At 38.0% G+C, this 21,982-nt stretch overlaps 1 protein-coding gene across 4 annotated transcripts in view; it reads left to right on the top strand.

Annotated features, from left to right (window-relative positions):
• Positions 1-2,592: 2,592 nt before the first annotated feature.
• The window catches only part of IPT2 (tRNAisopentenyltransferase 2), a 32,996-nt gene continuing 13,606 nt past the window's right edge, over positions 2,593-21,982 (top strand). For 2 of the 4 annotated variants that reach the window (XR_016101682.1, XM_088952808.1), the window contains exons 1-7: positions 2,593-2,727; positions 5,665-5,895; positions 5,984-6,038; positions 6,173-6,252; positions 14,908-14,976; positions 20,589-20,661; positions 20,742-20,866. Coding sequence is in view for 3 of the 4 variants with exons in the window: in XM_088952808.1 (XP_088808934.1) it covers positions 2,635-2,727; positions 5,665-5,895; positions 5,984-6,038; positions 6,173-6,252; positions 14,908-14,976; positions 20,589-20,661; positions 20,742-20,866 (726 nt within the window). In the remaining variant the exon portion in view is untranslated. Of the gene's footprint in view, positions 2,728-5,629; positions 5,896-5,983; positions 6,039-6,172; positions 6,253-14,907; positions 14,977-20,588; positions 20,662-20,741; positions 20,867-21,982 lie in introns of all 4 variants that reach the window. The other 2 variants (XM_088952809.1, XM_088952810.1) reach the window with 2 other exon arrangements.

The raw sequence follows: 21,982 nt of genomic DNA, 5'->3' as shown, positions 1-21,982 counted from the left end.
TAGTCTTTCTTTTTATTGCTATCCTATCTTATTTTACCTTTCTGTATTTCTTGGTGATCTCTCATAATCCTCAGTTGTATCATTTATTATTAATAAATTTCTTCTTTTTTATTTATTACCAAATAATACTTTAAACATCTATACTACAAACTTAAATGTATAGAAAGATGATTTGACCACATTTTGAATCCAAATCTATCATTTTAGTAAATAATAGAACAGATTTTGCAACTTTACACTATAAGTGATGAGACGAGCAAGTTTTGCTTCAAGTTCAATTAACCTAAACAATATGACTTTTTAGCCTGCATATGATGGAAAATAAACTGAAAAAAAGGTCTTGAAATAGGTTTTAGATTACTCAAGCAGACCCTATTCTAGCAAGGGTTTTAAAATAAAAGCCCTTCACGAAAAAAATACAAATACAAACCTAGGTCCTTTCCAAATTGATTCAGTTGTATGGATTGGATGTTATAAGATTCAAGAAATAATTGTAAGAGTTATAAATTATAATTGAATCAGAAATTCAGAACTGTTGTGATTAATGATTTGAATTGTATTTTAAATCATAAGATTTTTACAACTCTTCTCTGTTCATTAATAGTTACTAATATGGACATCCAGTTGGATTGGAATTTTTGTTCTTCTTACTTTTGTATGTTTGTTCAGTAGCAACTTCGTGTCACTCTGTCCAATTAATTCTTGGATCAGTGTTCTGTTTCATGACATGAGTTGGTTCATAAATCTTCATCTGCCACTATGATTGGTTGAGCTTGTCTATTGTAAAACTCACAGTGTCAGTTAAATAGAGGTTATCATTATGATTGCTTATCTTCTCAATCTTTGTTATATTTAGAAAAACCTTATTTATTTGGGCATGAGACATGTTTCAGATCCAACGAATCCTGCCTGTTTTAAATGGATTGGGCATGTATCCAGTACACAGACGGATAGACACATTCTGTTTAAGCTGTATAGTCATACTTTGTATGAGGTTTTGGAGCTTGTACATGTATTTTCGGGGCTCTGCCCATCAGTAATGAAGACACACCCTCTCAAAATAACTTATTAATTGATGTTTTTTATGAAAAAATGTTGCTATCTGGAAATGCTTATCTAAAACATTATCTTCAGAAAAACATTTTTACCTTTTCTCAAAAAATGTTTTTATGAAAAAAAAAATGCATTAAGAGTTTAAAAGTCTGGAAATATATTGCTATCTGGGGTCTTGTGACCGGTGGAATTGAATGCTTCTTAAATTATTGGGATTTGGCTGTTTTTTGTCCAAATACAATATGTTCTTGTATGCATATTCATTGGTTAACCAATCTAAGATGAATCAATGTGACCCAGAATTTTGGGATTAGGCAGATTCAACTGTCAGAGATTCCCACACTCAAACCCAAGTAGCCCTGGTATTATCTTTTTTTCCTGTTTTTGGGGAGAGGAAGGGTTTTGGTTTGATAATATCTTGTGAGTGCTGCCTTAATGATTTTTCTGATCTGGATTCTGGTGCTGCCAATGGTTAGAAACAGGCTGGTTCAAGATTGACCTGGAACCAATCTCATAAGGGGTTTGATTAGAGGCACAAGTGCACAACTAATCTAGATGCTGTGGGATCTGTGGGTAATTGGTCCAGAAACAACCTGTTAATATTTTGGGTGTACCAGGTTTGAACTAGTTACTTGAGACAATGTTTTGAAGGCATGCTTCATGTATCCCTACTCTTATGGGTGAGGCTTATTTTCCGTGTGCACCTTACCTGGCTTCTTGACACATTCTGATCAATTAACCTTTTACCTGGCTTCTTGACATGCTTTGGTGACACTAAGAAAAGAGTGGCGGTAAAGAAGGTGCTTGAAGAGAGGCAACCTAGTCTGGCATTGTTGCATGAGACAAAGAAGACAAAAAAGACAAAGGAGAGCTGTAGTAAGCAATTAGTAGAGGAGGTACGAAGGAAAACAAATTTGTATTCCAGCCTTCAGTTTCGAGTGTCTGGTCGTATGCTCTTGATCTGGGATATGAATGGACTTGCATGAAGGGGCTGTTCAGCAGAGATTGAATCCTTTGTTAATTGATGGAGCTTCCCTATTTGTATTTGAGGTGATTTTAATATTATCAGTTTTGTTCAAGTAAAGGAGGGGGAAGGCTGTCACGTTAGATGATTGAATTCAGGGAGTTTGTCTACAGGTTGCAGCTATTGGATTTGCCATTACAGAGAGCGGATTATACATGGAGCAGTTTCAGAGATAACCTGGCTTTGTCTAAACTGGACAGGTTTCCATTGACAATAGACAGGATGACATGTTTCCAGCATAGTTGTCAAGGCGACTAGGTGGTTTTCCATGGGCGCTTCGCCCAAATGCCCTGGGTTTTGTATATTAGGCGCCCACCCAGAGACTTAAGCGGGCACCTATATACAAGGTGGGCACCTACATACATCTAATATATATATATATATATATATATATATATATATATATATATATATATATATATATATTTTTTTTTTTAAATTTGTTATTTTGATATTTTATTAGATGTTTTATTCTTTTAAAATAAAACCGGTTACATACTATCATTATTTTATTATTAAGATAAAAATACAAAGCCTGTTTCTTCTTCTTTGGTTACATGCATAAGGGTTTTTTTCGGTTCTACTGGAGAGGGAGGAGAACCGAAGACTTCATTCCCCAGCCCAACTCCATCGCTCCTCAGCTTCAGCAGGTAAGTTTTTCTCTTCTTCCAGCCCAACTTCAGTCATTGTTTGCTTTTTTTTTTTTTCGAAAAAACAGGTGCTCCGCCCCTATACTCCTCCCTTCCTTCACAGCTCCACTCATTCTTCTTCTTCCGCCCCTGATTGTTCTCAGTCATAGTCCTAGTCTCAGTCCCTTTTTTTTTTTTTGAAAAAACAGGGGCTCCGCCCCTATACTCCTCTCCGCCCCCGACTGCTCTCAGTCGATAGTCTCAGACTCTTAGTCCCTTTTTTTTTGAGAAAACAGGGGTCTATACTCCTCCATGCCCCTAATCCCCTATACTTCTTCTTCCTCTTCTTCTTCCGCCCCTATACTCCTCTCCTCCCTTCTTAGTTCCTGCACTTATTTATTTATTTATTTTTTTCAATTAATAGTTAGTGTACATGCTTGCTAGTTAGTGTACTTTGTAAATGCTTGCTAGTTATATGAAATTTAAAGTTTTATACTCATTTGAATGATTTATAGGGTTAATAGTTAGTCTACATGCTTTCTAGTTAGCACACAAAACCAATAAAATAGCTTACAAAAGCATAGATAACGTAAAAACTCAAGAAAATTAATATTTTAAAATTCCAACGCCTAAGCGCCTAGGCGCCTCGGCGCCCTGTGGTCACCTAGCCTCACCTTGGCGCCTCGAAAACTATGGTTTCCAGGTTCAGTACAGGTGGCGTTAGCTCGGACAACATCTGATCATTGGCCAATTCTTTTGAGAGGGGGGGCTAGAAACAGAATGCCAGGGCCCTTCAAGCTGGAGATGATGTTGTTCCAGATCCCTGGGTTCTTTGGCAAGTTAGAGGAGTGGTGGAATGAATCTCAAGTGTCTGGTTCTGCATGTATGGTGTTCTGGAGGAAGTTAAAGTACTTAAAGAGCAAAATCAAGGCCTGGTGCAAGGAAGAGGTTGGATGTCTCTCTCATAGAAAGTCTAAGGTTTTGGAGGTAATCCAGAGGCTGGATGTGAAAGAAGAGGTTGGGGTTCTTTCTGATGCTGAAAGGAAGGATAGAGAAGCAGCTAGAGATGCTTTTGGTTGGTTAGCACTGATGGAGGAAATATAAACCAAGAGCCTATTGGTTAAAGGAGGTTGATAGGAACACTTCTTTCTTTCACAAGATAGCTAATCTCAGAAGAATAAATAAAATCTCAAGCATTAAGATCAGGGATGGGAGGTTTGAAGGGGAATTGGAGGTCACAGGGTTAATTGTGAATTTTTGTGAGGACCTGTTTGCAGCTCATGAAGTGGAGGGGCCAAATTCAGATGGGGTTCAATTTGACTCGATTTCAGTTTCTTGTTTGAATCCTGTAATATGTAGCCACTTGAGAAGTCACATTCAGGTAAACTCTCATCAGCCTTATGCATGTTTTTTGTACTGCAATTGCATTCGGGAACTCGAGAACTGAGGGGAGGGAAAGTTGAGAGAGTCGGTGATCAAGTTCCATGGAATCGACTCCCGTAGGCTGTATACCGTCACCCAGTTTGGTAGTAGATTTTCTTCTATGCTGTCACCATCTTGCATGTTTGCAATAAAACTGCTAGCAGTTTAGGGATTTGAATTTATTAATTTGCTCTTCTTCTCTTGATCACTGTTAGCTGTTGATGGATTATATTCTAGATCAGTTAAAGTAAATGGAATTTGAATGCCATTTCATCATTTGCGTTGTCTTTCAAGTATACCTTATGCCTATGCGATTATAATTTCTTTGAGCTTTTGGGTTGTTTTAATATAAGTTTTAATTATTTGGTTATGGTGAGGTAGGTCATATTGTTGTTTGTGTTTAGCATGTTTTGCGTTTGATTAAATAATTGTTGTTGTACTTATTTGGGATTACCATGTCGGCCCTACCTATCGGACTTGGGAGAGGGGTGCCTAACCCCTTCCCTCTCCCATCCAAGTCTTACCCGGACTGGTTTAGTCAGTGCCTCAGGCCATAATGTTAGAGAACAAAGGCAGCAACGACAACAACGAGAAATTTGACAACGATGGCAATGACTTCAGGGCTGACATTGAGTTACTGGAGTTGATCAACAATGAGAAGGTGGTTTGGTCAGAGACAATCATAGAATATTTGCCAGAATTATGTTTTTGGAGTTGTTGTAATTGTAATGATTTGGGGAATTTCTATCAGATTGTTGACAAAAACAAGGGGGAAATGAACTATTTGAAGATTGTATGAGAGAAGGGGGAAAACGAATTGCTGAAGAAGATATTTTTTCGATCAGTTAGGTTTTAAGAGAAAATGGTAAAAAAAATTCAGAGGAGTATTTATCACAAAAAAAAAAAAAATACAAAGGGCCTTTGTCACAGACACCATAGTACAGGAGGGTATATAATTTACCCTAGATAGAAATCACTACCATCTCATTTAAATATTGAATCTGGACAGGCTAAGGATTTATTAGAGTAATTAAAAAGACATTGAAATTAATAAAATTGGAAGCCGAATCAACCTCGTAACATTCCACATCACATCCTCTTCGTGTATTGGGAACATCTCCCAATCATGACATCATCATTCTTGGTATTATCATCTAGAGATGTTTCCAATACAGTACACAACAAGAATGTGTAGAAGAATGTGCTGTAGGGGGCAGTCTTGTGGGGGCTGATTTGAACTCATAAAATTATAAAATTATAATTGATTTAGATAAGAAAATGGTAGTTTGGAAATTAAAAAAAATTAAACACTTGAATGAGAATTTTTTTTTTTTTTTTTTTTAAGTTGGTTGATGAAAATTAAAAAAAGAGAGGTATTTATCTCCAAGTGAAAGTTCACAGGGTCATTAATCACAAATGAAAGTTTAAGAGGGTCTTTATCATGTCTCCACAGTACAACTACAAGGGAGGGTGTTTATAATTTACCTTTTTTTGAAGGTAGGTTCTCAGAAAGTCGTATTGTTACTTTGATTTCAGTCACACTGTTGTCGCGGCGCGAGAGTGAAGCGAGAGGTGGAAGGTGTTGTCGTAAATCCTGAAGAAAACAGTAACGGCAAAAGCCCAATTGACGAGGAGATGGATAAGGAGAAACAGAGGAAGCCAAAGTTGGTGATCGTGATGGGACCAACTGGTTCGGGAAAGTCACGGCTTTCTATTGACCTTGCATCTCATTTCCCTATTGAGATCATCAACGCCGACTCCATGCAGGTACCTGCTTTCCCTTCAAATCCACTTCCAATCCCACCCCATGGATATCACTAAATCCATCATCCATACTTGTTTTATTTGATTTTAGGTGTACGAGGGTTTGGATGTTCTCACCAACAAGGTTTCCCTCCATGAACGCAAAGGTTCCTTTCTTTTTCAATATCATCTTTCTTTGTTTTTTTTCCTGTTCTAGCTCTTTTCTAACATTTTATTTGTCAAATGAAACGTCCAATATGATTTTGCTTTCTCGTCTTACATTTTGGATTGGATATTATAGGAGTACCACATCATCTTTTGGGTACTATCAGCCCAAATGCTGAATTCACGTCCAAGGATTTCCGTGATTCTGCAATTCCTGTATGTTTTATCCATCTCCAACTCATTTTCATAGTGACCCATCTTTCTGTTCATCCGTATTGATCTTTTGTTTTATGTACCTGCATAAAACATGTTATAAATACCAAACGGGTGGTTAAAGTTTGTGACTTGCATATGGGTTGAAGACTTGAAGTAGTAAAAAATGATTTAAAGGCTCATAACTTAACAGTGGATATGACACTGAACGGAGAGGAATGGGGGAACAGGATTCATGTAGCCGGCTCCATATAGTTGGGGTAAGGCTTAGTGATGATGATGATGATACCTATCAAAAATAATAAAAATGTGATTTGTCAATAATTATCGTCTTTGTGTACCCATTATTTGTGAAATAAAGGGCTGCATTTTCAACGATGGAGAAAAATTTAAATTGTTTATACATTTGATATTACAAGTTCACTAGCTTGGATTCTATAACTTTGCTGCCAATATTTTCTTTTATATTCTTAAACACTTCTCGAGTTCCTGTTGTGTTAGTTTTATTCAAGTGTGATTTTCTTTTGCTTTATTTTGTAACTGGTCCTTAACAAGCAACACTAGAAAAAATTGATGTATTTCCTTTTTGCATATTACTAAGTAATGCTCTTTAAAATGTGTGTTGTCATAATTTATGAAGATTCTCTGTCCAGTTTAGTCAAGTAGTGTCCTGATTTTATATCAGGCTTTTCATTTCAATTACATCATGCAAGTACTGTATGTATTATGACATAGTTTGTACATCTAAATGGTAGGAGAAATTAGTTTTATTCATACTCCCACCTGGGTAGAATATTCACATTGTCTACATAACTTTTTATGGTGGGAGATTTTAAGTTTCATTGATGCAAAAGTTTTTAGGCTATTGTGGTAAGCTGGATGCGATCTCTAGCAGAAGGGCTTTGTCACTTGACACATTTCACAAGAGAAGACAGATCCTTAGCAACCATCCTGAATAGTTCATTTAGATGTATGTCAAGGTTGACCTGTATTTTAGCAGAGAATTTGGCTTGTGGATGGGTGTCTAGGGTCTCAATGGGATATACCAGGAAAGGTAACACAAATGATGTGTAATATTGTCCCCTTTTTTGGTAACTGTGCAACAATAAATAGACATAAAAACTATGTAATAGTAAATCAGTGTCATAAAAATCTTTATTAGTCATTGACTAGTTGAGAGACTAGTGCTTTTTGAAGTTGAACTTCAATGTATGCAGTTTGGGAAATCTAGGGGCTTCAGGAATTGGAGGAGTGATAAGAGATAGTTGTGGTCATATCCTTCTCACCTAATTGGGATCTGTTGGGCATAATGACTCTCTAAAGGCAGAATTCATTTCCCTTAGGTAAGGCCTAAAATTGGCTGCAATGCAGGGATGGTTAAATCTGAATGTGGAAGGAGATTGTTGAGTTCTTTTAAGCTGGATGGTAATAGATGATAATATTCCATGGCAGTACAGGGTACCTGCCTGAACACCTTGCTTTTAGCAACAAGGTGACTCCCAGGCGACAAAAATGACAAGGTGGGTACCTTATTATAATATCAATCTTACTGTTTTTTTCTCATAAAGCCAAAGCAGGATTAATTCATTCATCAGTCAACATGCAATTACATGTCACTTCTCCCTTGATACTTAAACTTTTTTTTTTATGAGTAATAGTAAAACTTTATTAATTCATAAATTGTTTTAGAATTGTGAATTCATACTTTACCTTTTGTTACTATCATACTAATAAACTCTCTTAACTCCCCCCTCCCCATGAACTAAAAAAGAAAATTACAGTAACTCAAAAAAACTGATCCCTTCCCACCCCTTGTTTGGCCAATATATCTGCAAATGAATTAGCACTCTTAACCAATTGCAATCTCACTTCCATACCCTGGGTCAGCCACTTGAACACTCTTCGTTCATTAATATAAGTCCACATGCCTTCATCCTCCTTCCCTAACCAACCTATCAGCACTTTTGAGTTTGTTTGAATTCTTGTCTCTGTTACTTCCTTTGATTGTATTTATACATTCTTGTTACAAATCTTGGAAGTTATGGGGTTGTTATAGTATGTTACAATCTTGGAAGTTAATTCCCACTTTTTGTTGCATTCGGCCATGTCAACCTGTCATTAGTTGGACCTGAGAGCTGACATGGCTTCCTTCTTTTGTAGGTCTTGAGTTTGGGCTGGCTATTCCCATACACTGGCCTGAGTTCAGTGTTGCCGATTGTCCTAACAATACCCCCCTTGTCAAGGTTGACCTTGGCCTCAAGGTCAAGATGAGGAAACTGGTGGTGGAGTTGGATATAAGGTTCCTAGGTTGCATCTTCCTTGGGTAATTGAGACCATGCTACTAGAGCTTCAGGTTCCACATGGTGTCCTTTCTTTACCCAACGAAAGTCACTAATGGACTGGGGTTCGGTGACTAAGGCCATGTCTTCAGTAAACTTGGGTAGAGTGGGCTGACCTACTACATTAGGCTTGAGCCCCTTCTTTAGAACTGAAATGTGGAATGCAGGGTGAATTTTTGAATGTTCCGGTAGCTCTAAGCAGTAGGAAAGCTTGTCTATACTTTCAACGATCTTGAAGGGCCCAAAGTAGTGTGGACACAACTTATTCCAGCATTGTTATATTACTGATAGTGAGTGGTAGGGGAGCAATTTCAGATATAGAAAGTCACCTACTTGATATTCCACTTCCTAGTGGTGTTTGTCATATGCGTTCTTCATCCACTGTTGTGCTTGAGCTCTTGTAGAGTAGCATCCTGTTGGGTCAATGCTTCCTCCAGACCCCTTTTCGTAAGGTAGTAAATCGGGGGGGGGGGGTCTTGACCATACAAGGCACGGAAAGGTGTCATTCCCGCAGCTGCATGATAGGTGGTGTTATACCACCGTTCAGCTCAGTGGAGCCATTGGGTCCAACGTTTGGGTGTGGACCCTGTAAAATAACGCAGGTAAGTGTAAGTCTCCAAGCATCTGTTGACTACCTCAGTTTGTCCATCCGACTGAGGATGGTAGCTAGTTGATTTCCTTAGCTGAATTCCCTGTATCCGGAACAGTTTCCTCCAAAATGTACCAAGGAAGGGGTTGGAGCAGGCCTGCTGGAGATTGGGCCTCGTATTTGCATTGTTGACAAATCGTACAACTTGCAATCTACTTCTGGATCACCATGTCCCATCTTTTCTTTTTGACTAAGAGGACTGGGGAAGAAAATGGGCTATGGCTTGGTTGGATGAATCGTTTTTCTAATAGTTACTTAACTTGCTTCTTGATTTCTTTTTTCTGAGATTGAGGATAAAGATAGGGACTTACATTTGTGGGGGCTGCTCCTGGGAGTAATGGAATGTGATGGCCATGTTCCCATGAAGGCGGTAGATCTGTCGGCTCCTGAAATACTGCTGCATATTGTTGGAGAAGTGCTTTCAGCTATTGCTGATGGTCTTCTTGTGTGGTTGCATTCTGGGCCTGGGTTAGCATGGGCTTTGTCTGAGTGAGTCCCTAGAGGATGGTTTGAGCGGGTTCCTGGGCTTGTTTTAGGAGAGACGAGAGGCTGATTGGGCTTGGGCCTCTAGTTGGTATACCTTGGAGGTGGATCTTGGTCTGGTCTGTCATGAACTCCATTTACAACTGGGCCCAATCACATAGTACCAGCACCAATTGTCTCAGCCTTTGTATCCCCAATACTATATCGGCTTCGCTGAGCTCGAGTGGGTATAAGTCCACCACGAATGGCTGCCCTTTGATTGTCAGTTCAATGCTATGCCTTCATAAGGGAGAGGTGTCCCATTTGCTACTTGGACCTTGAATGCCACTGTGGGTTGGATTGGTAGCTCCAGTTGTTGGGCAAACACTCCTGTTATGAAATTCAAGGTGCTTCCACTGTCGATCAATATGGACACCTGGTGTCCTTTGATTCGCCCTGAAACCCTCATAGTTTGTGGGAAGTTGAGCCCGGTAAGGGCTTGGAGTGATATCCCCGATGCCGGTTGCTGTTCTTCGGAGCAATTGAATCCTGGCAATTCGTTGGGATGTATCCCGCTTTTAGCTCCGTCTTCGGTGTCATCTTGGAGGGTGTAGATCTGCATTGTTTTACACCGGTGGCCCGACCCAAATCGTTCTTCACAATTGTAGCAGAGATCCTTTTCTCTGTGGGCTTGCATTTCGACCCACGATAGCTTCTTGAAGGGAATGGATGGGTTGGTGTTCATAATTCTGGGCTTACACAGAATGCTGTCTTCCTTCCCTGGGCTGAATCCTCGCTCTTGTGTTCGTCAGGCTCAGGCCTTGGAAAGCTGGCCGATCTTTGAGGTGGTAACCAAGGTCGGCTGAGTTTCCTTGCTTTGTTCAGCTGTTCTTCTTGGTTCTTGGCTAGGGCGACAACATCCATGATGGTGGCCGGTTGGGGTGCCCTTACTTCCAGTTTGATGTCTTCCTTGAGCCCTCCGACGAAGTCTCCAACCATCATGCACTTTGGCCAACCGTGTGCACGTATGGCTAGGCGCTCAAACTTCATTTGGTAGTTGCGAACACTCCCAGACTGTTGGAGTTTGGAAAGACTCATTATAATCCTTGTATCCTGATTCCAAAAACCGGATGCAGAGTGCTAACATGAAATCCATCCAGGCTAGCTGTGGTCGTCGTCGTCGGAAAAGATTGGAAATGCGATTTTGGTGTTTCTTTTTGGCCATGAACTGCTCTGTCAGCTGTTGCCGTGACTTCCTCCTTCGTTGGGATTGACATCCTTGTTTCCCTCACCTTCTGTCTGATTGAGCTTCCTTACCAGAGCTGCTAGTGTGTCCTTCAATTCTCTGATGTCTCCGGATACTTGAAGGAGTTCTACTTCAACTTGGTTGACTCTGGCACCCATCGAAGTTGCTCGTGTGTCCGACATTAGGCTCTGATACCAATTTGTTAGGAACTACCTAACACAGGGTTCTACTGAGGAACCACCTCCTGTGAAGAGAGAGAGAGAGTAAGAGAGGGAGAAAGAGTGAGAGATATAGAAGGAAATAGAGTTTGTTTGAATGCTTGTCTCTGTTACTTCCTCTGATTGTATTTATACCTGGGGTTGTTACATTCTTGTTACAAATCTTGGAAGTTGTGGGGTTGTTACAGTCTGTTACAATCTTGGAAGTTAATTCCCACTTCTTGTTGCATTCGGTCATGCCAACCTGTCATTAGTTGGACCTGAGAGCTGACGTTGCTTCCTTCTTTTGTAGGCCTTCAGTTTGGGCTGGCTATTCCCATACACCGGCCTGGGTTCAGTGTTGCCGCTTGTCCTAACACATAACCTCAGCCCAAAGTGAGTCCCCAATTCCAATTGAGCCTGAACACATAGCAATTACTACACCTTCCACTTTCCTAAAAACTCCAATCCCTGAAGGCCCAGGGTTACCTCACTGCTGCCATCTATTACTTTCAATAATCAAATTCTTTATGTTACTCATTTGCAATCAGAAGTCCTTTTAAAGTAGCAAAATATTCAGCCATTATAGAGTCTCCAACTCCCATTGAACAGGGTCAATACATTTCCTTCCTTATCTCTTATAACACTTCCAGTTCTAGAAGAGCCTGGTTTGCCTTTGGTTGCTCCCATCAAAATTTAGCTTCATGTGATCTTTAAGAGGAGGTGTCCAAACCAAGTTTGCCCTATTCTTCTTAGTTGAACTTGTTGCCTCTACCTTCCAATTTCTCCATGTGTCATCAAAGGAAATTGACAAAAACAAATCCTAACCAATGTATAACCTTGGTCATCACACATTCCTTGATTTCTTGTCCATTCCTATCTTCTTGGAAAGTTCTTGCATTCCTTTCTTACTATATGGTCCAACTCACTGCCGCTCTTGTACACCTCCACATTATCCTCGCTCTTCTCTTTGACCAAACAAAGGTTGAGAAGTCAAATAGCATATTCACCTCCATTGGCAAGTTCCACTTTTACCTAAACAAAGAGAAAAACTAATCCCAGATGTCTGTAGCAAAATGACAGGATATTAGTAAGTGATAACAAGGCTCATCATTAGATTTACAAAGAAAATACATCAGCTCAGGGAAATGCAAAGAAAGGGTCTCTTCTTTTGCAAAAGATACAAGGTGTTTACTTTCTCATAAAACACTTCCCCAACAAAAAGCACTAATTTTAGGTGGGATTGTCGTTCAATTCTTGTTTCCATTTCACTCTCAAAATTGGTCCTAAAGGGAAAAACATATATTATCTATACTACTTTAAAAAGCATGAATAGCCTCAAGAATATTTCTGGAATTTTTTGAGGACAAAATTCACCCCTCCATATTTAAATTTATTGATAAAAAATGAGGGCAAATAGGATAATTTGCAATTGATATTAAATGAGTCGAAAAGAGGTAATTTTAAGATATTCAATTCATTCAATTCCCTCTTATTAAATCCAACATTTAAGGTATTAACTTGCATTCACCTTCATTTATAATCATATATTTAAGGTATTTTTGTTTCTTCTCATCATTAAATTCTATTAATTAAATTCATACATAATAAACTAATAATTCCAATAACATAAAAACTTATACTTTTAAAATCTACCTGGAAAAAATAGTATTTTTGTCTAGGTGGTAAGAAATTAAACCATTTTGGGTCAAATCAACCAATCCATGTTGTCACAATTAGATAATAAAATTCAATAATAGATAAAATGTAGAAAAATTGAAATTAAAAAAATGGAAACATTTTTAACATCATATTATCCAACATATTAAACAATAATAAGTATGAAAAGTAATAAATGTTTTTATTAATGATGAAAATGGATGTAAAATTTAAAACCAATTGGAAATAAAACTATTTTCCTATTCTCTCTCATTAAATCTCATATCTAAGGTATATTCTCTCATTAAATCCTATATTTAAGATATATTTTTCTTATCATTAAATTCTACTAATTAAATCTACAATATTAATTTTAATAGTATAAAAATAAATACTTTGAAAAGTAATTTGAAAACAAAACCATTTTCTTCCCTCCCAGTGGCAGGTAAGCAATTCAAGTATTCAACCATTTGTAGTCAAATAGGTTAATAAATAATGCCATTATTAAATAATAAATAAAATAAATAAAATATATAATACAAAAATTAAATTAATAAATAATAACAAAGACAAAATCAGATATGTTTACAAACAAATTACAAAAACAATGAGCTGGAAAAAAAGTTAACTTTTATGGCCCAAATTACCCTCCCCAATTCTGATTTTTCTCTTTTCCTTTTTTTTTTTTGATAAATGAGAGTAGCTTTATTAATTCAAAAAATAGCAGTACCACGAGGTGTTACCTCTCCCTAGGACCGAGTCATAAACACTAAACAAACACAAGCCTGAAGCACAGTTACAAAGTGGCCCAAAACAGATCTCCCCATTCTATTTCTTCTTCTTCTTCTTCTTCTTGTTCTTCTTCTTCCCCGTCGGCACCATCAAGCATGGTGACAATTTAATCAGTCCGGTGGTTGCCCCTTCTCTCTCCCCCTCTTCTTCTTCTTCTTCTTCTTCTTCTTCTTCATCCTCCACTATAGCAAAACCGTTGAACTAGCATTTTGACTCCACCAAAATCTCGTGCCCCCTCCTCTGAACGACACCAACAATGCAGGAACACATTAGAATCAGTTCTTGATGGTAAATGATCGAGTTACTGGGGAGAGAAAAATCTATTGTTGTAGCTAATCTAGGTTGCAGCGGTAGGCAAAAATGAGGAAGCTGGAGAACATTGAGGTGTTGATAATGAATGGGTGACTGCGCTATTACAGGATAGAGGAAAAGGTGGGAAATAAAAAAAATCACAGGGGACCAGTGGAAAACAAGAACTAATGGGGGTCGGTTTCTAGCGTCGCTGTTGATTCGAGTTGCAGTGACAACGAGAGGCAGAGTAGGGCGATGAGGGAACTGGTTCGGATGATGCAAGGAGAAAGATAGATAGAGAGAGATTGGTGGTGGCTAAGTTCGGATTTGCAGTGTTGCAATGACAGTAGTGACAGACCGAAGCATCGTTGTTGGCTATTGGCTTGAGTTATAGTGACGGGTGGAGATAGGAAAAGGCAGAGAGAGAGGGAGGGAGGGAGGGAGGGGGACACTTTGAATTGAGTCTCTATCCACTGTAATCAATGCACAAACAGAGGCAAATCAAGCAAACCATTATCATCAATCCACTTCTCATAATTAATAATAAATTGTTTGTCTTTATTGTGAATATTCCATTTATATCTGCATAATGCAAATGCCAATCTCATGAAACTAGCAAATGGATCTTTTAGGTTTAAAAAATTGATACCCTGAACTTCATGAACTAATTTAAGAACTGAATGAACTATTTCTGAGTTGAAGCTTAATACTTGGGTTTGCTAACCTCCCTATAAATAGCGGATTGTGAATCAAGCACAAATTGAATCAAATTATGAACCTGGTGACTGAGGAAGCAACAAGTACCTCCAGTGGATTGGTTATATACCTTTTGTACTTTGTTTGGCTTTTCTTCCCATCTTATTTGTTTACTTGACCAACTTATCTTTGGATTTTGCATTGTGTCATAAACTTCATTTCCTTTTTTTAACAAGTGTTTAACTATTTATTTTGTGCTTATGTGCTTACATATATCAAGCTTGATATTTAGTATTCTATCACTTGATTTAATAATTGGATTTTCAGACTATAGATGACATACTCTCCCGCAATTGCTTGCCAGTCATAGTTGGGGGAACAAATTATTATATCCAGGTATACACTGTATTTTATGTTGCTTTAAAGGAATAGATATTTGAGGTTGTATCTGATATTTTGTATGCAATTATTTCTCTGAGGAAAACAAGACCATATGGAATTGCATATGCATATTTTTACGTTTTCCACTTGCTTTTTTTTCCATCCTGTTTTGTGCCAATGTTCCAAAAATTGTAATCATGTTGTTAGTTGTAGAGAATGCTGATTTATTTGTAAAATACTTTAAATGTATTGTAATCATGGATTGTAAAATACTTTAAAAGTTGGCTGAAATCTTTTTTCTCCTTTCCAAGACAAGGAGAGATCCCTTACAGTAGTGAATGATTGTATTCTAACCAGGGCTATTCATTGGCTGAAATCTTTGGACTCTTTAGCTCCTTTCCTTCGGATAACTATTGGAGGAATTGGAATGTTATATCCCATTCTCTGGTTAAGAAAAACAGATCTGTAACAGTTTGGGCACCTGCTCTAGAAGGTTTTACTAAATTGAATTTTGATGGTGGTAGCCAAGGCAATCCATGACCATCAGGCATCGGAGGATGAAGGGGTTCTGAGAAATGAGGATGGCAACATCATCTCTTTGTTTTCAGGCGCAGGGGAATAGGGGAGTCCAAGGTGATTGTGGGTTGGCTGATGAACCCAGATTCAGTTGTTTGGTATTATAGGGACCTCATAAAAAAGTCAAATGCTTAACGAGACATATAACTCTTAAGAGTCCAATGGGCGGGCAGGTTGGAAAATACTTTCACTGACTCTCTTTCTAAACAAGGGTCCTCTAGGGATGAGTTATTTTGGGCAGCTATGTAATCTCTTTTTATAATCCTTTGTAATGATTAGGCGAGGCTGCACCTTATGCCTCTCCAAGGGAAGCTTGTAAAGTTAAATTATGCTTGATTAATGAAATCGATTTTTCATTTATATAAAAAAACTTTAATAGTTTAAATGTTGAATCAAATTGAATCATGAAATGAAATGCATCAAAATCATAAAATTATTTCTGATCTTTTTGTAAAATACTTTAAATGCATGGTAATCAAACTAAACGTATTGTAAAATACTCTTCTTTGCGGTAAAAGGATCATGGATTGGGTTGTCATTCTTCCAGAGTTTGAGGGGTTTTCAAAAGAAGATCTTGGTGCTGGTTTTTGGAATCTCCTTGAGTTGGTCTAGAGTTACGTTCTTCTTATTTTTTGGTTATAGTCTTTCTTTTTATTGCTATCCTATCTTATTTTACCTTTCTGTATTTCTTGGTGATCTCTCATCATCCTCAGTTGTATCATCTATTATTAATAAATTTCTTCTTTTTTATTTATTACCAAATAATACTTTAAACATCTATACTACAAACTTAAATGTATAGAAAGATGATTTGACCACATTTTGAATTCAAATCTATCATTTTAGTAAATAATAGAACAGATTTTGCAACTTTACACTATAAGTGATGATACGAGCAAGTTTTGCTTCAAGTTCAATTAACCTAAACAATATGACTTTTTAGCCTGCATATGATGGAAAATAAACTGCAAAAAAAGGTCTTGAAATAGGTTTTAGATCACTCAAGCAGACCTTATTCTAGCAAGGGTTTTAAAATAAAAGCCCTTCAGGAAAAAAATACAAATACAAACCTAGGTCCTTTCCAAATTGATTCAGTTGTATGGATTGGATGTTATAAGATTCATGAATGAATTATAAGATTCAAGAAATAATTGTAAGAGTTATAAATTATAATTGAATCAGAAATTCAGAACTGTTGTGATTAATGATTTGAATTTGAATTGTATTTTAAATCATAAGATTTTTACAACTCTTCTCTGTTCATTAATGGATACTAATATGGACATCCATTTGGGTTGGAATTTTTGTTCTTCTTACTTTTGTATGTTTGTTCAGTAGCAACTTCTTGGATCAGTATTCTGTTTCATGACATTAGTTGGTTCATAAATCTTCATCTGCCACTATGATTGGTTGAGCTTGTCTATTGTAAAACTCACAGTGTCAGTTAAATAGAGGTTATCATTATGATTGCTTATCTTCTCAATCTTTGTTATATTTAGAAAAACCTTATTTATTTGGGCATGAGACATGTTTCAGATCCTACGAATTCTGCCTGTTTTAATGCCAAGTGTAATGGATTGGGCATGTATCCAGTACACAGACGGACAGACACATTCTGTTTAAGCTGTATAGTCATACTTTGTATATGAGGTTTTGGAGCTTGTACATGTATTTTCGGGGCTCTGCCCATCAGTAATGAAGACACACCCTCTCAAAATAACTTATTAATTGATGTTTTTTTATGAAAAAATGTTGCTATCTGGAAATGCTTATTAAAAACATTATCTTCAGAAAAACATTTTTACCTTTTCTCAAAAAATGTTTTTATGAAAAAAAATGCATTAAGAGTTTAAAAGTCTGTTAATATATTGCTATCTGGGGTCTTGTGACCGGTGGAATTGAATGCTTCTTAAATTATTGGGATTTGGCTGTTTTTTGTCCAAAGACAATATGTTCTTGTATGCATATTCATTGGTTAACCAATCTAAGATGAATCAATGTGACCCAGAATTTTGGGATTAGGCAGATTCAACTGTCAGAGATTCCCACACTCAAACCCAAGTAGCCTGGTATTATCTTTTTTTTTCCTGTTTTTGGGGAGAGGAAGGGTTTTGGTTTGATAATATCTTGTGAGTGCTGCCTTAATGATTTTTCTGATCTGGAATCTGGTGCTGCCAATGGTTAGAAACAGGCTGGTTCAAGATTGACCTGAACCAATCTCATAAGGGGTTTGATTAGAAGCACAAGTGCACAACTAATCTAGATGTGCTGTGGGATCTGAGGGTAATTGGTCCAGAAACAACCTGTTAATATTTTGGGTGTACCAGGTTTGACCTAGTTACTTGAGACAATGTTTTGAAGGCATGCTTCATGTATCCCTACTCTTATGGGTGAGGCTTATTTTCCGTGTGCACCTTACCTGGCTTCTTGACACATTCTGATCAATTAACCTTTTACCTGGCTTCTTGACATGCTTTGGTGACTCTAAGAAAGAGTGGCGGTAAAGAAGGTGCTTGAAGAGAGGCAACCTAGTCTGGCATTGTTGCATGAGACAAAGAAGACAAAAACGACAAAGGAGAGCTGTAGTAAGCAATTAGTAGAGGAGGTACGAAGGAAAACAAATTTGTATTCCAGCCTTCAGTTTCGAGTGTCTGGTCGTATGCTCTTGATCTGGGATATGAATGGACTTGCATGAAGGGGCTGTTCAGCAGAGATTGAATCCTTTGTTAATAGATGGAGCTTCCCTATTTGTATTTGAGGTGATTTTAATATTATCAGTTTTGTTCAAGTAAAGGAGGGGGAAGGCTGTCACGTTAGATGATTGAATTCAGGGAGTTTGTCTACAGGTTGCAGCTATTGGATTTGCCATTACAGAGAGCGGATTATACATGGAGCAGTTTCAGAGATAACCTGGCTTTGTCTAAACTGGACAGGTTTCCATTGACAATAGACAGGATGACATGTTTCCAGCATAGTTGTCAAGGCGACTAGGTGGTTTTCCATGGGCGCTTCGCCCAAATGCCCTGGGTTTTGTATACTAGGCGCCCACCCAGAGACTTAAGCGGGCGCCTATATACAAGGTGGGCACCTACATACATCTAATATATATATATATATATATATATGTATATATATATTTTTTTGTTATTTTGATATTTTATTAGATGTTTTATTCTTTTAAAATAAAACCGGTTACATACTATCATTATTTTATTATTAAGATAAAAATACAAAGCCTGTTTCTTCTTCTTTGGTTACATGCATAAGGGTTTTTTTCGGTTCTATTGGAGAGGGAGGAGAACCGAAGACTTCATTCCCCAGCCCAACTCCATCGCTCCTCAGCTTCAGCAGGTAAGTTTTTCTCTTCTTCCAGCCCAACTTCAGTCATTGTTTGCTTTTTTTTTTTTTTCGAAAAAACAGGTGCTCCGCCCCTATACTCCTCCCTTCCTCCACAGCTCCACTCATTCTTCTTCTTCTTCCGCCCCTGATTGTTCTCAGTCATAGTCCTAGTCTCAGTCCCTTTTTTTTTTTTTGAAAAAACAGGGGCTCCGCCCCTATACTCCTCTCCGCCCCTGACTGCTCTCAGTCGATAGTCTCAGACTCTCAGTCCCTTTTTTTTGAGAAAACAGGGGTCTACACTCCTCCCTGCCCCTAATCCCCTATACTTCTTCTTCCTCTTCTTCTTCTGCCCCTATACTCCTCTCCTCCCTTCCTAGTTCCTGCACTTATTTATTTATTTATTTTTTTCAATTAATAGTTAGTGTACATGCTTGCTAGTTAGTGTATAGTTAGTGTATTGTGTACATGCTTGCTAGTTATATGAAATTTAAAGTTTTATACTCATTTGAATGATTTATTGAGTTAATAGTTAGTATACATGCTTGCTAGTTAGCACACAAAACCAATAAAATAGCTTACAAAAGCATAGATAACGTAAAAACTCAAGAAAATTAATATTTTAAAATTCCAACGCCTAGGCGACGCCTAAGCACCTAGGCGCCTCGGCGCCCTGTGGTCACCTAGCCTCACCTTGGCGCCTTGAAAACTATGGTTTCCAGGTTCAGTACAGGTGGCGTTAGTTCGGACAACATCTGATCATTGGCCAATTCTTTTGAGAGTGGGGGCTAGAAACAGAATGCTTGGGCCCTTCAAGCTGGAGACGATGTTGTTCCAGATCCCTGGGTTCTTTGGCAAGTTAGAGGAGTGGTGGAATGAATCCCAAGTGTCTGGTTCTGCATGTATGGTGTTCTGGAGGAAGTTAAAGTACTTAAAGAGCAAAATCAAGGCCTGGTGCAAGGAAGAGGTTGGATGTCTCTCTCATGGAAAGTCTAAGGTTTTGGAGGTAATCCAGAGGCTGGATGTGAAAGAAGAGGTTGGGGTTCTTTCTGATGCTGAAAGGAAGGATAGAGAAGCAGCTAGAGATGCTTTTGGTTGGTTAGCACTGATGGAGGAAATATAAACCAAGAGCCTATTGGTTAAAGGAGGTTGATAGGAACACTTCTTTCTTTCACAAGATAGCTAATCTCAGAAGAATAAATAAAATCTCAAGCATTAAGATCAGGGATAGGAGGTTTGAAGGGGAATTGGAGGTCACAGGGGCAATTGTGAATTTTTGTGAGGACCTTTTTGCAGCTCATGAAGTGGAGGGGCCAAATTCAGATGGGGTTCAATTTGACTCGATTTCAGTTTCTTGTTTGAATCCTGTAATATGTAGCCACTTGAGAAGTCATTTATGAAGTGATATCATTGTATTGTTTATGGCAAAATGCACAGATTTCAAGAAGACTTCTGCTATGTTGTATGCTTTTTGAATTGATTTATCCCCTATGCATTCAAGTGCCTGGTTTATTGTCATCTTGTATTTGTCTTCTTTTTTATGCATGTGAATTGACTTACAGATGGGATGTATATATCTGATTATACAACATTTTGGATGGACAAAAATTGTTGGTCGTAGCTATATATTTTAATTTGTTAGATGTTAAATTGCTAAGGTTGTGACAGTCCATACATAAGGGATATTTATTGTTTTTCCTTGGTGTTGCACACAGGCTCTTGTAAGTCCATTCCTTCTGGATGATTCGATGGATAATATGGTTGAGCATTGTTTGAATATTGCCCCTGGTAAACAAGAACCCCATCAGTCCAAAAGACATTACTGCATTTGCAGTTTCTGCAAATTGACATTAGTCTTAATTTTACAGATGACAAACAGGCCGACAATAAAGAGGATCTGGTTGTTGTCGAATTTACTAGCAGCAGTTATAACCTTCTTAAAGAGCTTGATCCAGATTCTGCAAGGCGGATTCATCCAAATGACCATAGAAAAGTATGGGTTTTGAATAATTTTCTGGTGCCTGTGCCTTTCCCTAAAAAATCAATAAGTGATGTTTTTTTTGTCTAGATTTTAACTTGTTAATAAAATTTTTAAAATATATAACAAATTGAATGGTGACTCATATATAACAATATATGTATGTAATTTTGATGGGAAGAGGGGGCTTCAAATGATGTGATAGAAGAGAAACATTTGCATTTGTTTTTTAAAAAAATCAAAAGGAATTAGCAATGGTCATTTGGTGCATGTGACAAAGCTGTTCTCATGATTAAAGGTGGGGGTTATTGGAGCTGGGCATTGTAATTGATTCAAAAGGATTTATAATAAGAAAGGAGTGAGGGTTAAAGTTCGCAATCAAAAGGAGAGTGGTAACTAAGGTTCTTTGTTTCCATAAGGTGTTAGTGGAAAGTGGAAGGGTGGGGCAAAATCAAGTTTTTCAGAGAGAGGATGTGCTGAAGGTGTGGAGGGGCAACAGGAAGAAAGGGAACGATGGATAATCAATTGAGGGTGGTTGACATAACTCTGAGAAGAAGTTTGATATCAATAAATTGGTGAACGTGGATGTACAAGTGAGTCAGTCTCTGGGATTGTTTTTCTTGGGTGGGTAGGAGTTTGCAAGAAGAGCTTTTTTTGGAGTTTGAGTCTAGAAAGAATGAAGATGACTCAAAAGAAATGTGAAAGGAGCAGGAGTTTGAAGAAGTGTAATGGAGGGTCTGGACTCTGGAATTGGTATGAAGTCTTGGTTCAGGGGGGTTTTTGTTTGAGAGAGGATGTAGTAGTTTTCATTAATGGTTGTGTTATGTGCCTTAGGAGAACTCACCCCTAAAAGCTAGCTATTAGAGGGAGGGAACCCAAGCACATATATACCCCACAATAGCATCCCATACTACCGATGTGGGACACCTCACATTTGCATTCCATACAACCAACATGGGACAAATGGATCGTAACATTCCACCACGTTCCACAGTCCCAGTGCCCATGCAGGCTGGCTTTGCACTAGTCCACCTAGTCCCGGCCGAACACTGCAATACCGACGTCACCACCTGCGCCGCTCGATTGCAACTAGGAGGCATAGTGTAGGCTCTGATACCATTTGTTATGTGC

This window comes from Nelumbo lutea, chromosome 7 (genome assembly GCF_056320005.1).
Source record: "Nelumbo lutea isolate HS-2025 chromosome 7, American lotus-T2T, whole genome shotgun sequence".
In the NCBI taxonomy this organism is placed as follows: Eukaryota; Viridiplantae; Streptophyta; class Magnoliopsida; order Proteales; family Nelumbonaceae; genus Nelumbo; species Nelumbo lutea.
This window is presented reverse-complemented; position numbering and strand designations above follow the sequence as displayed.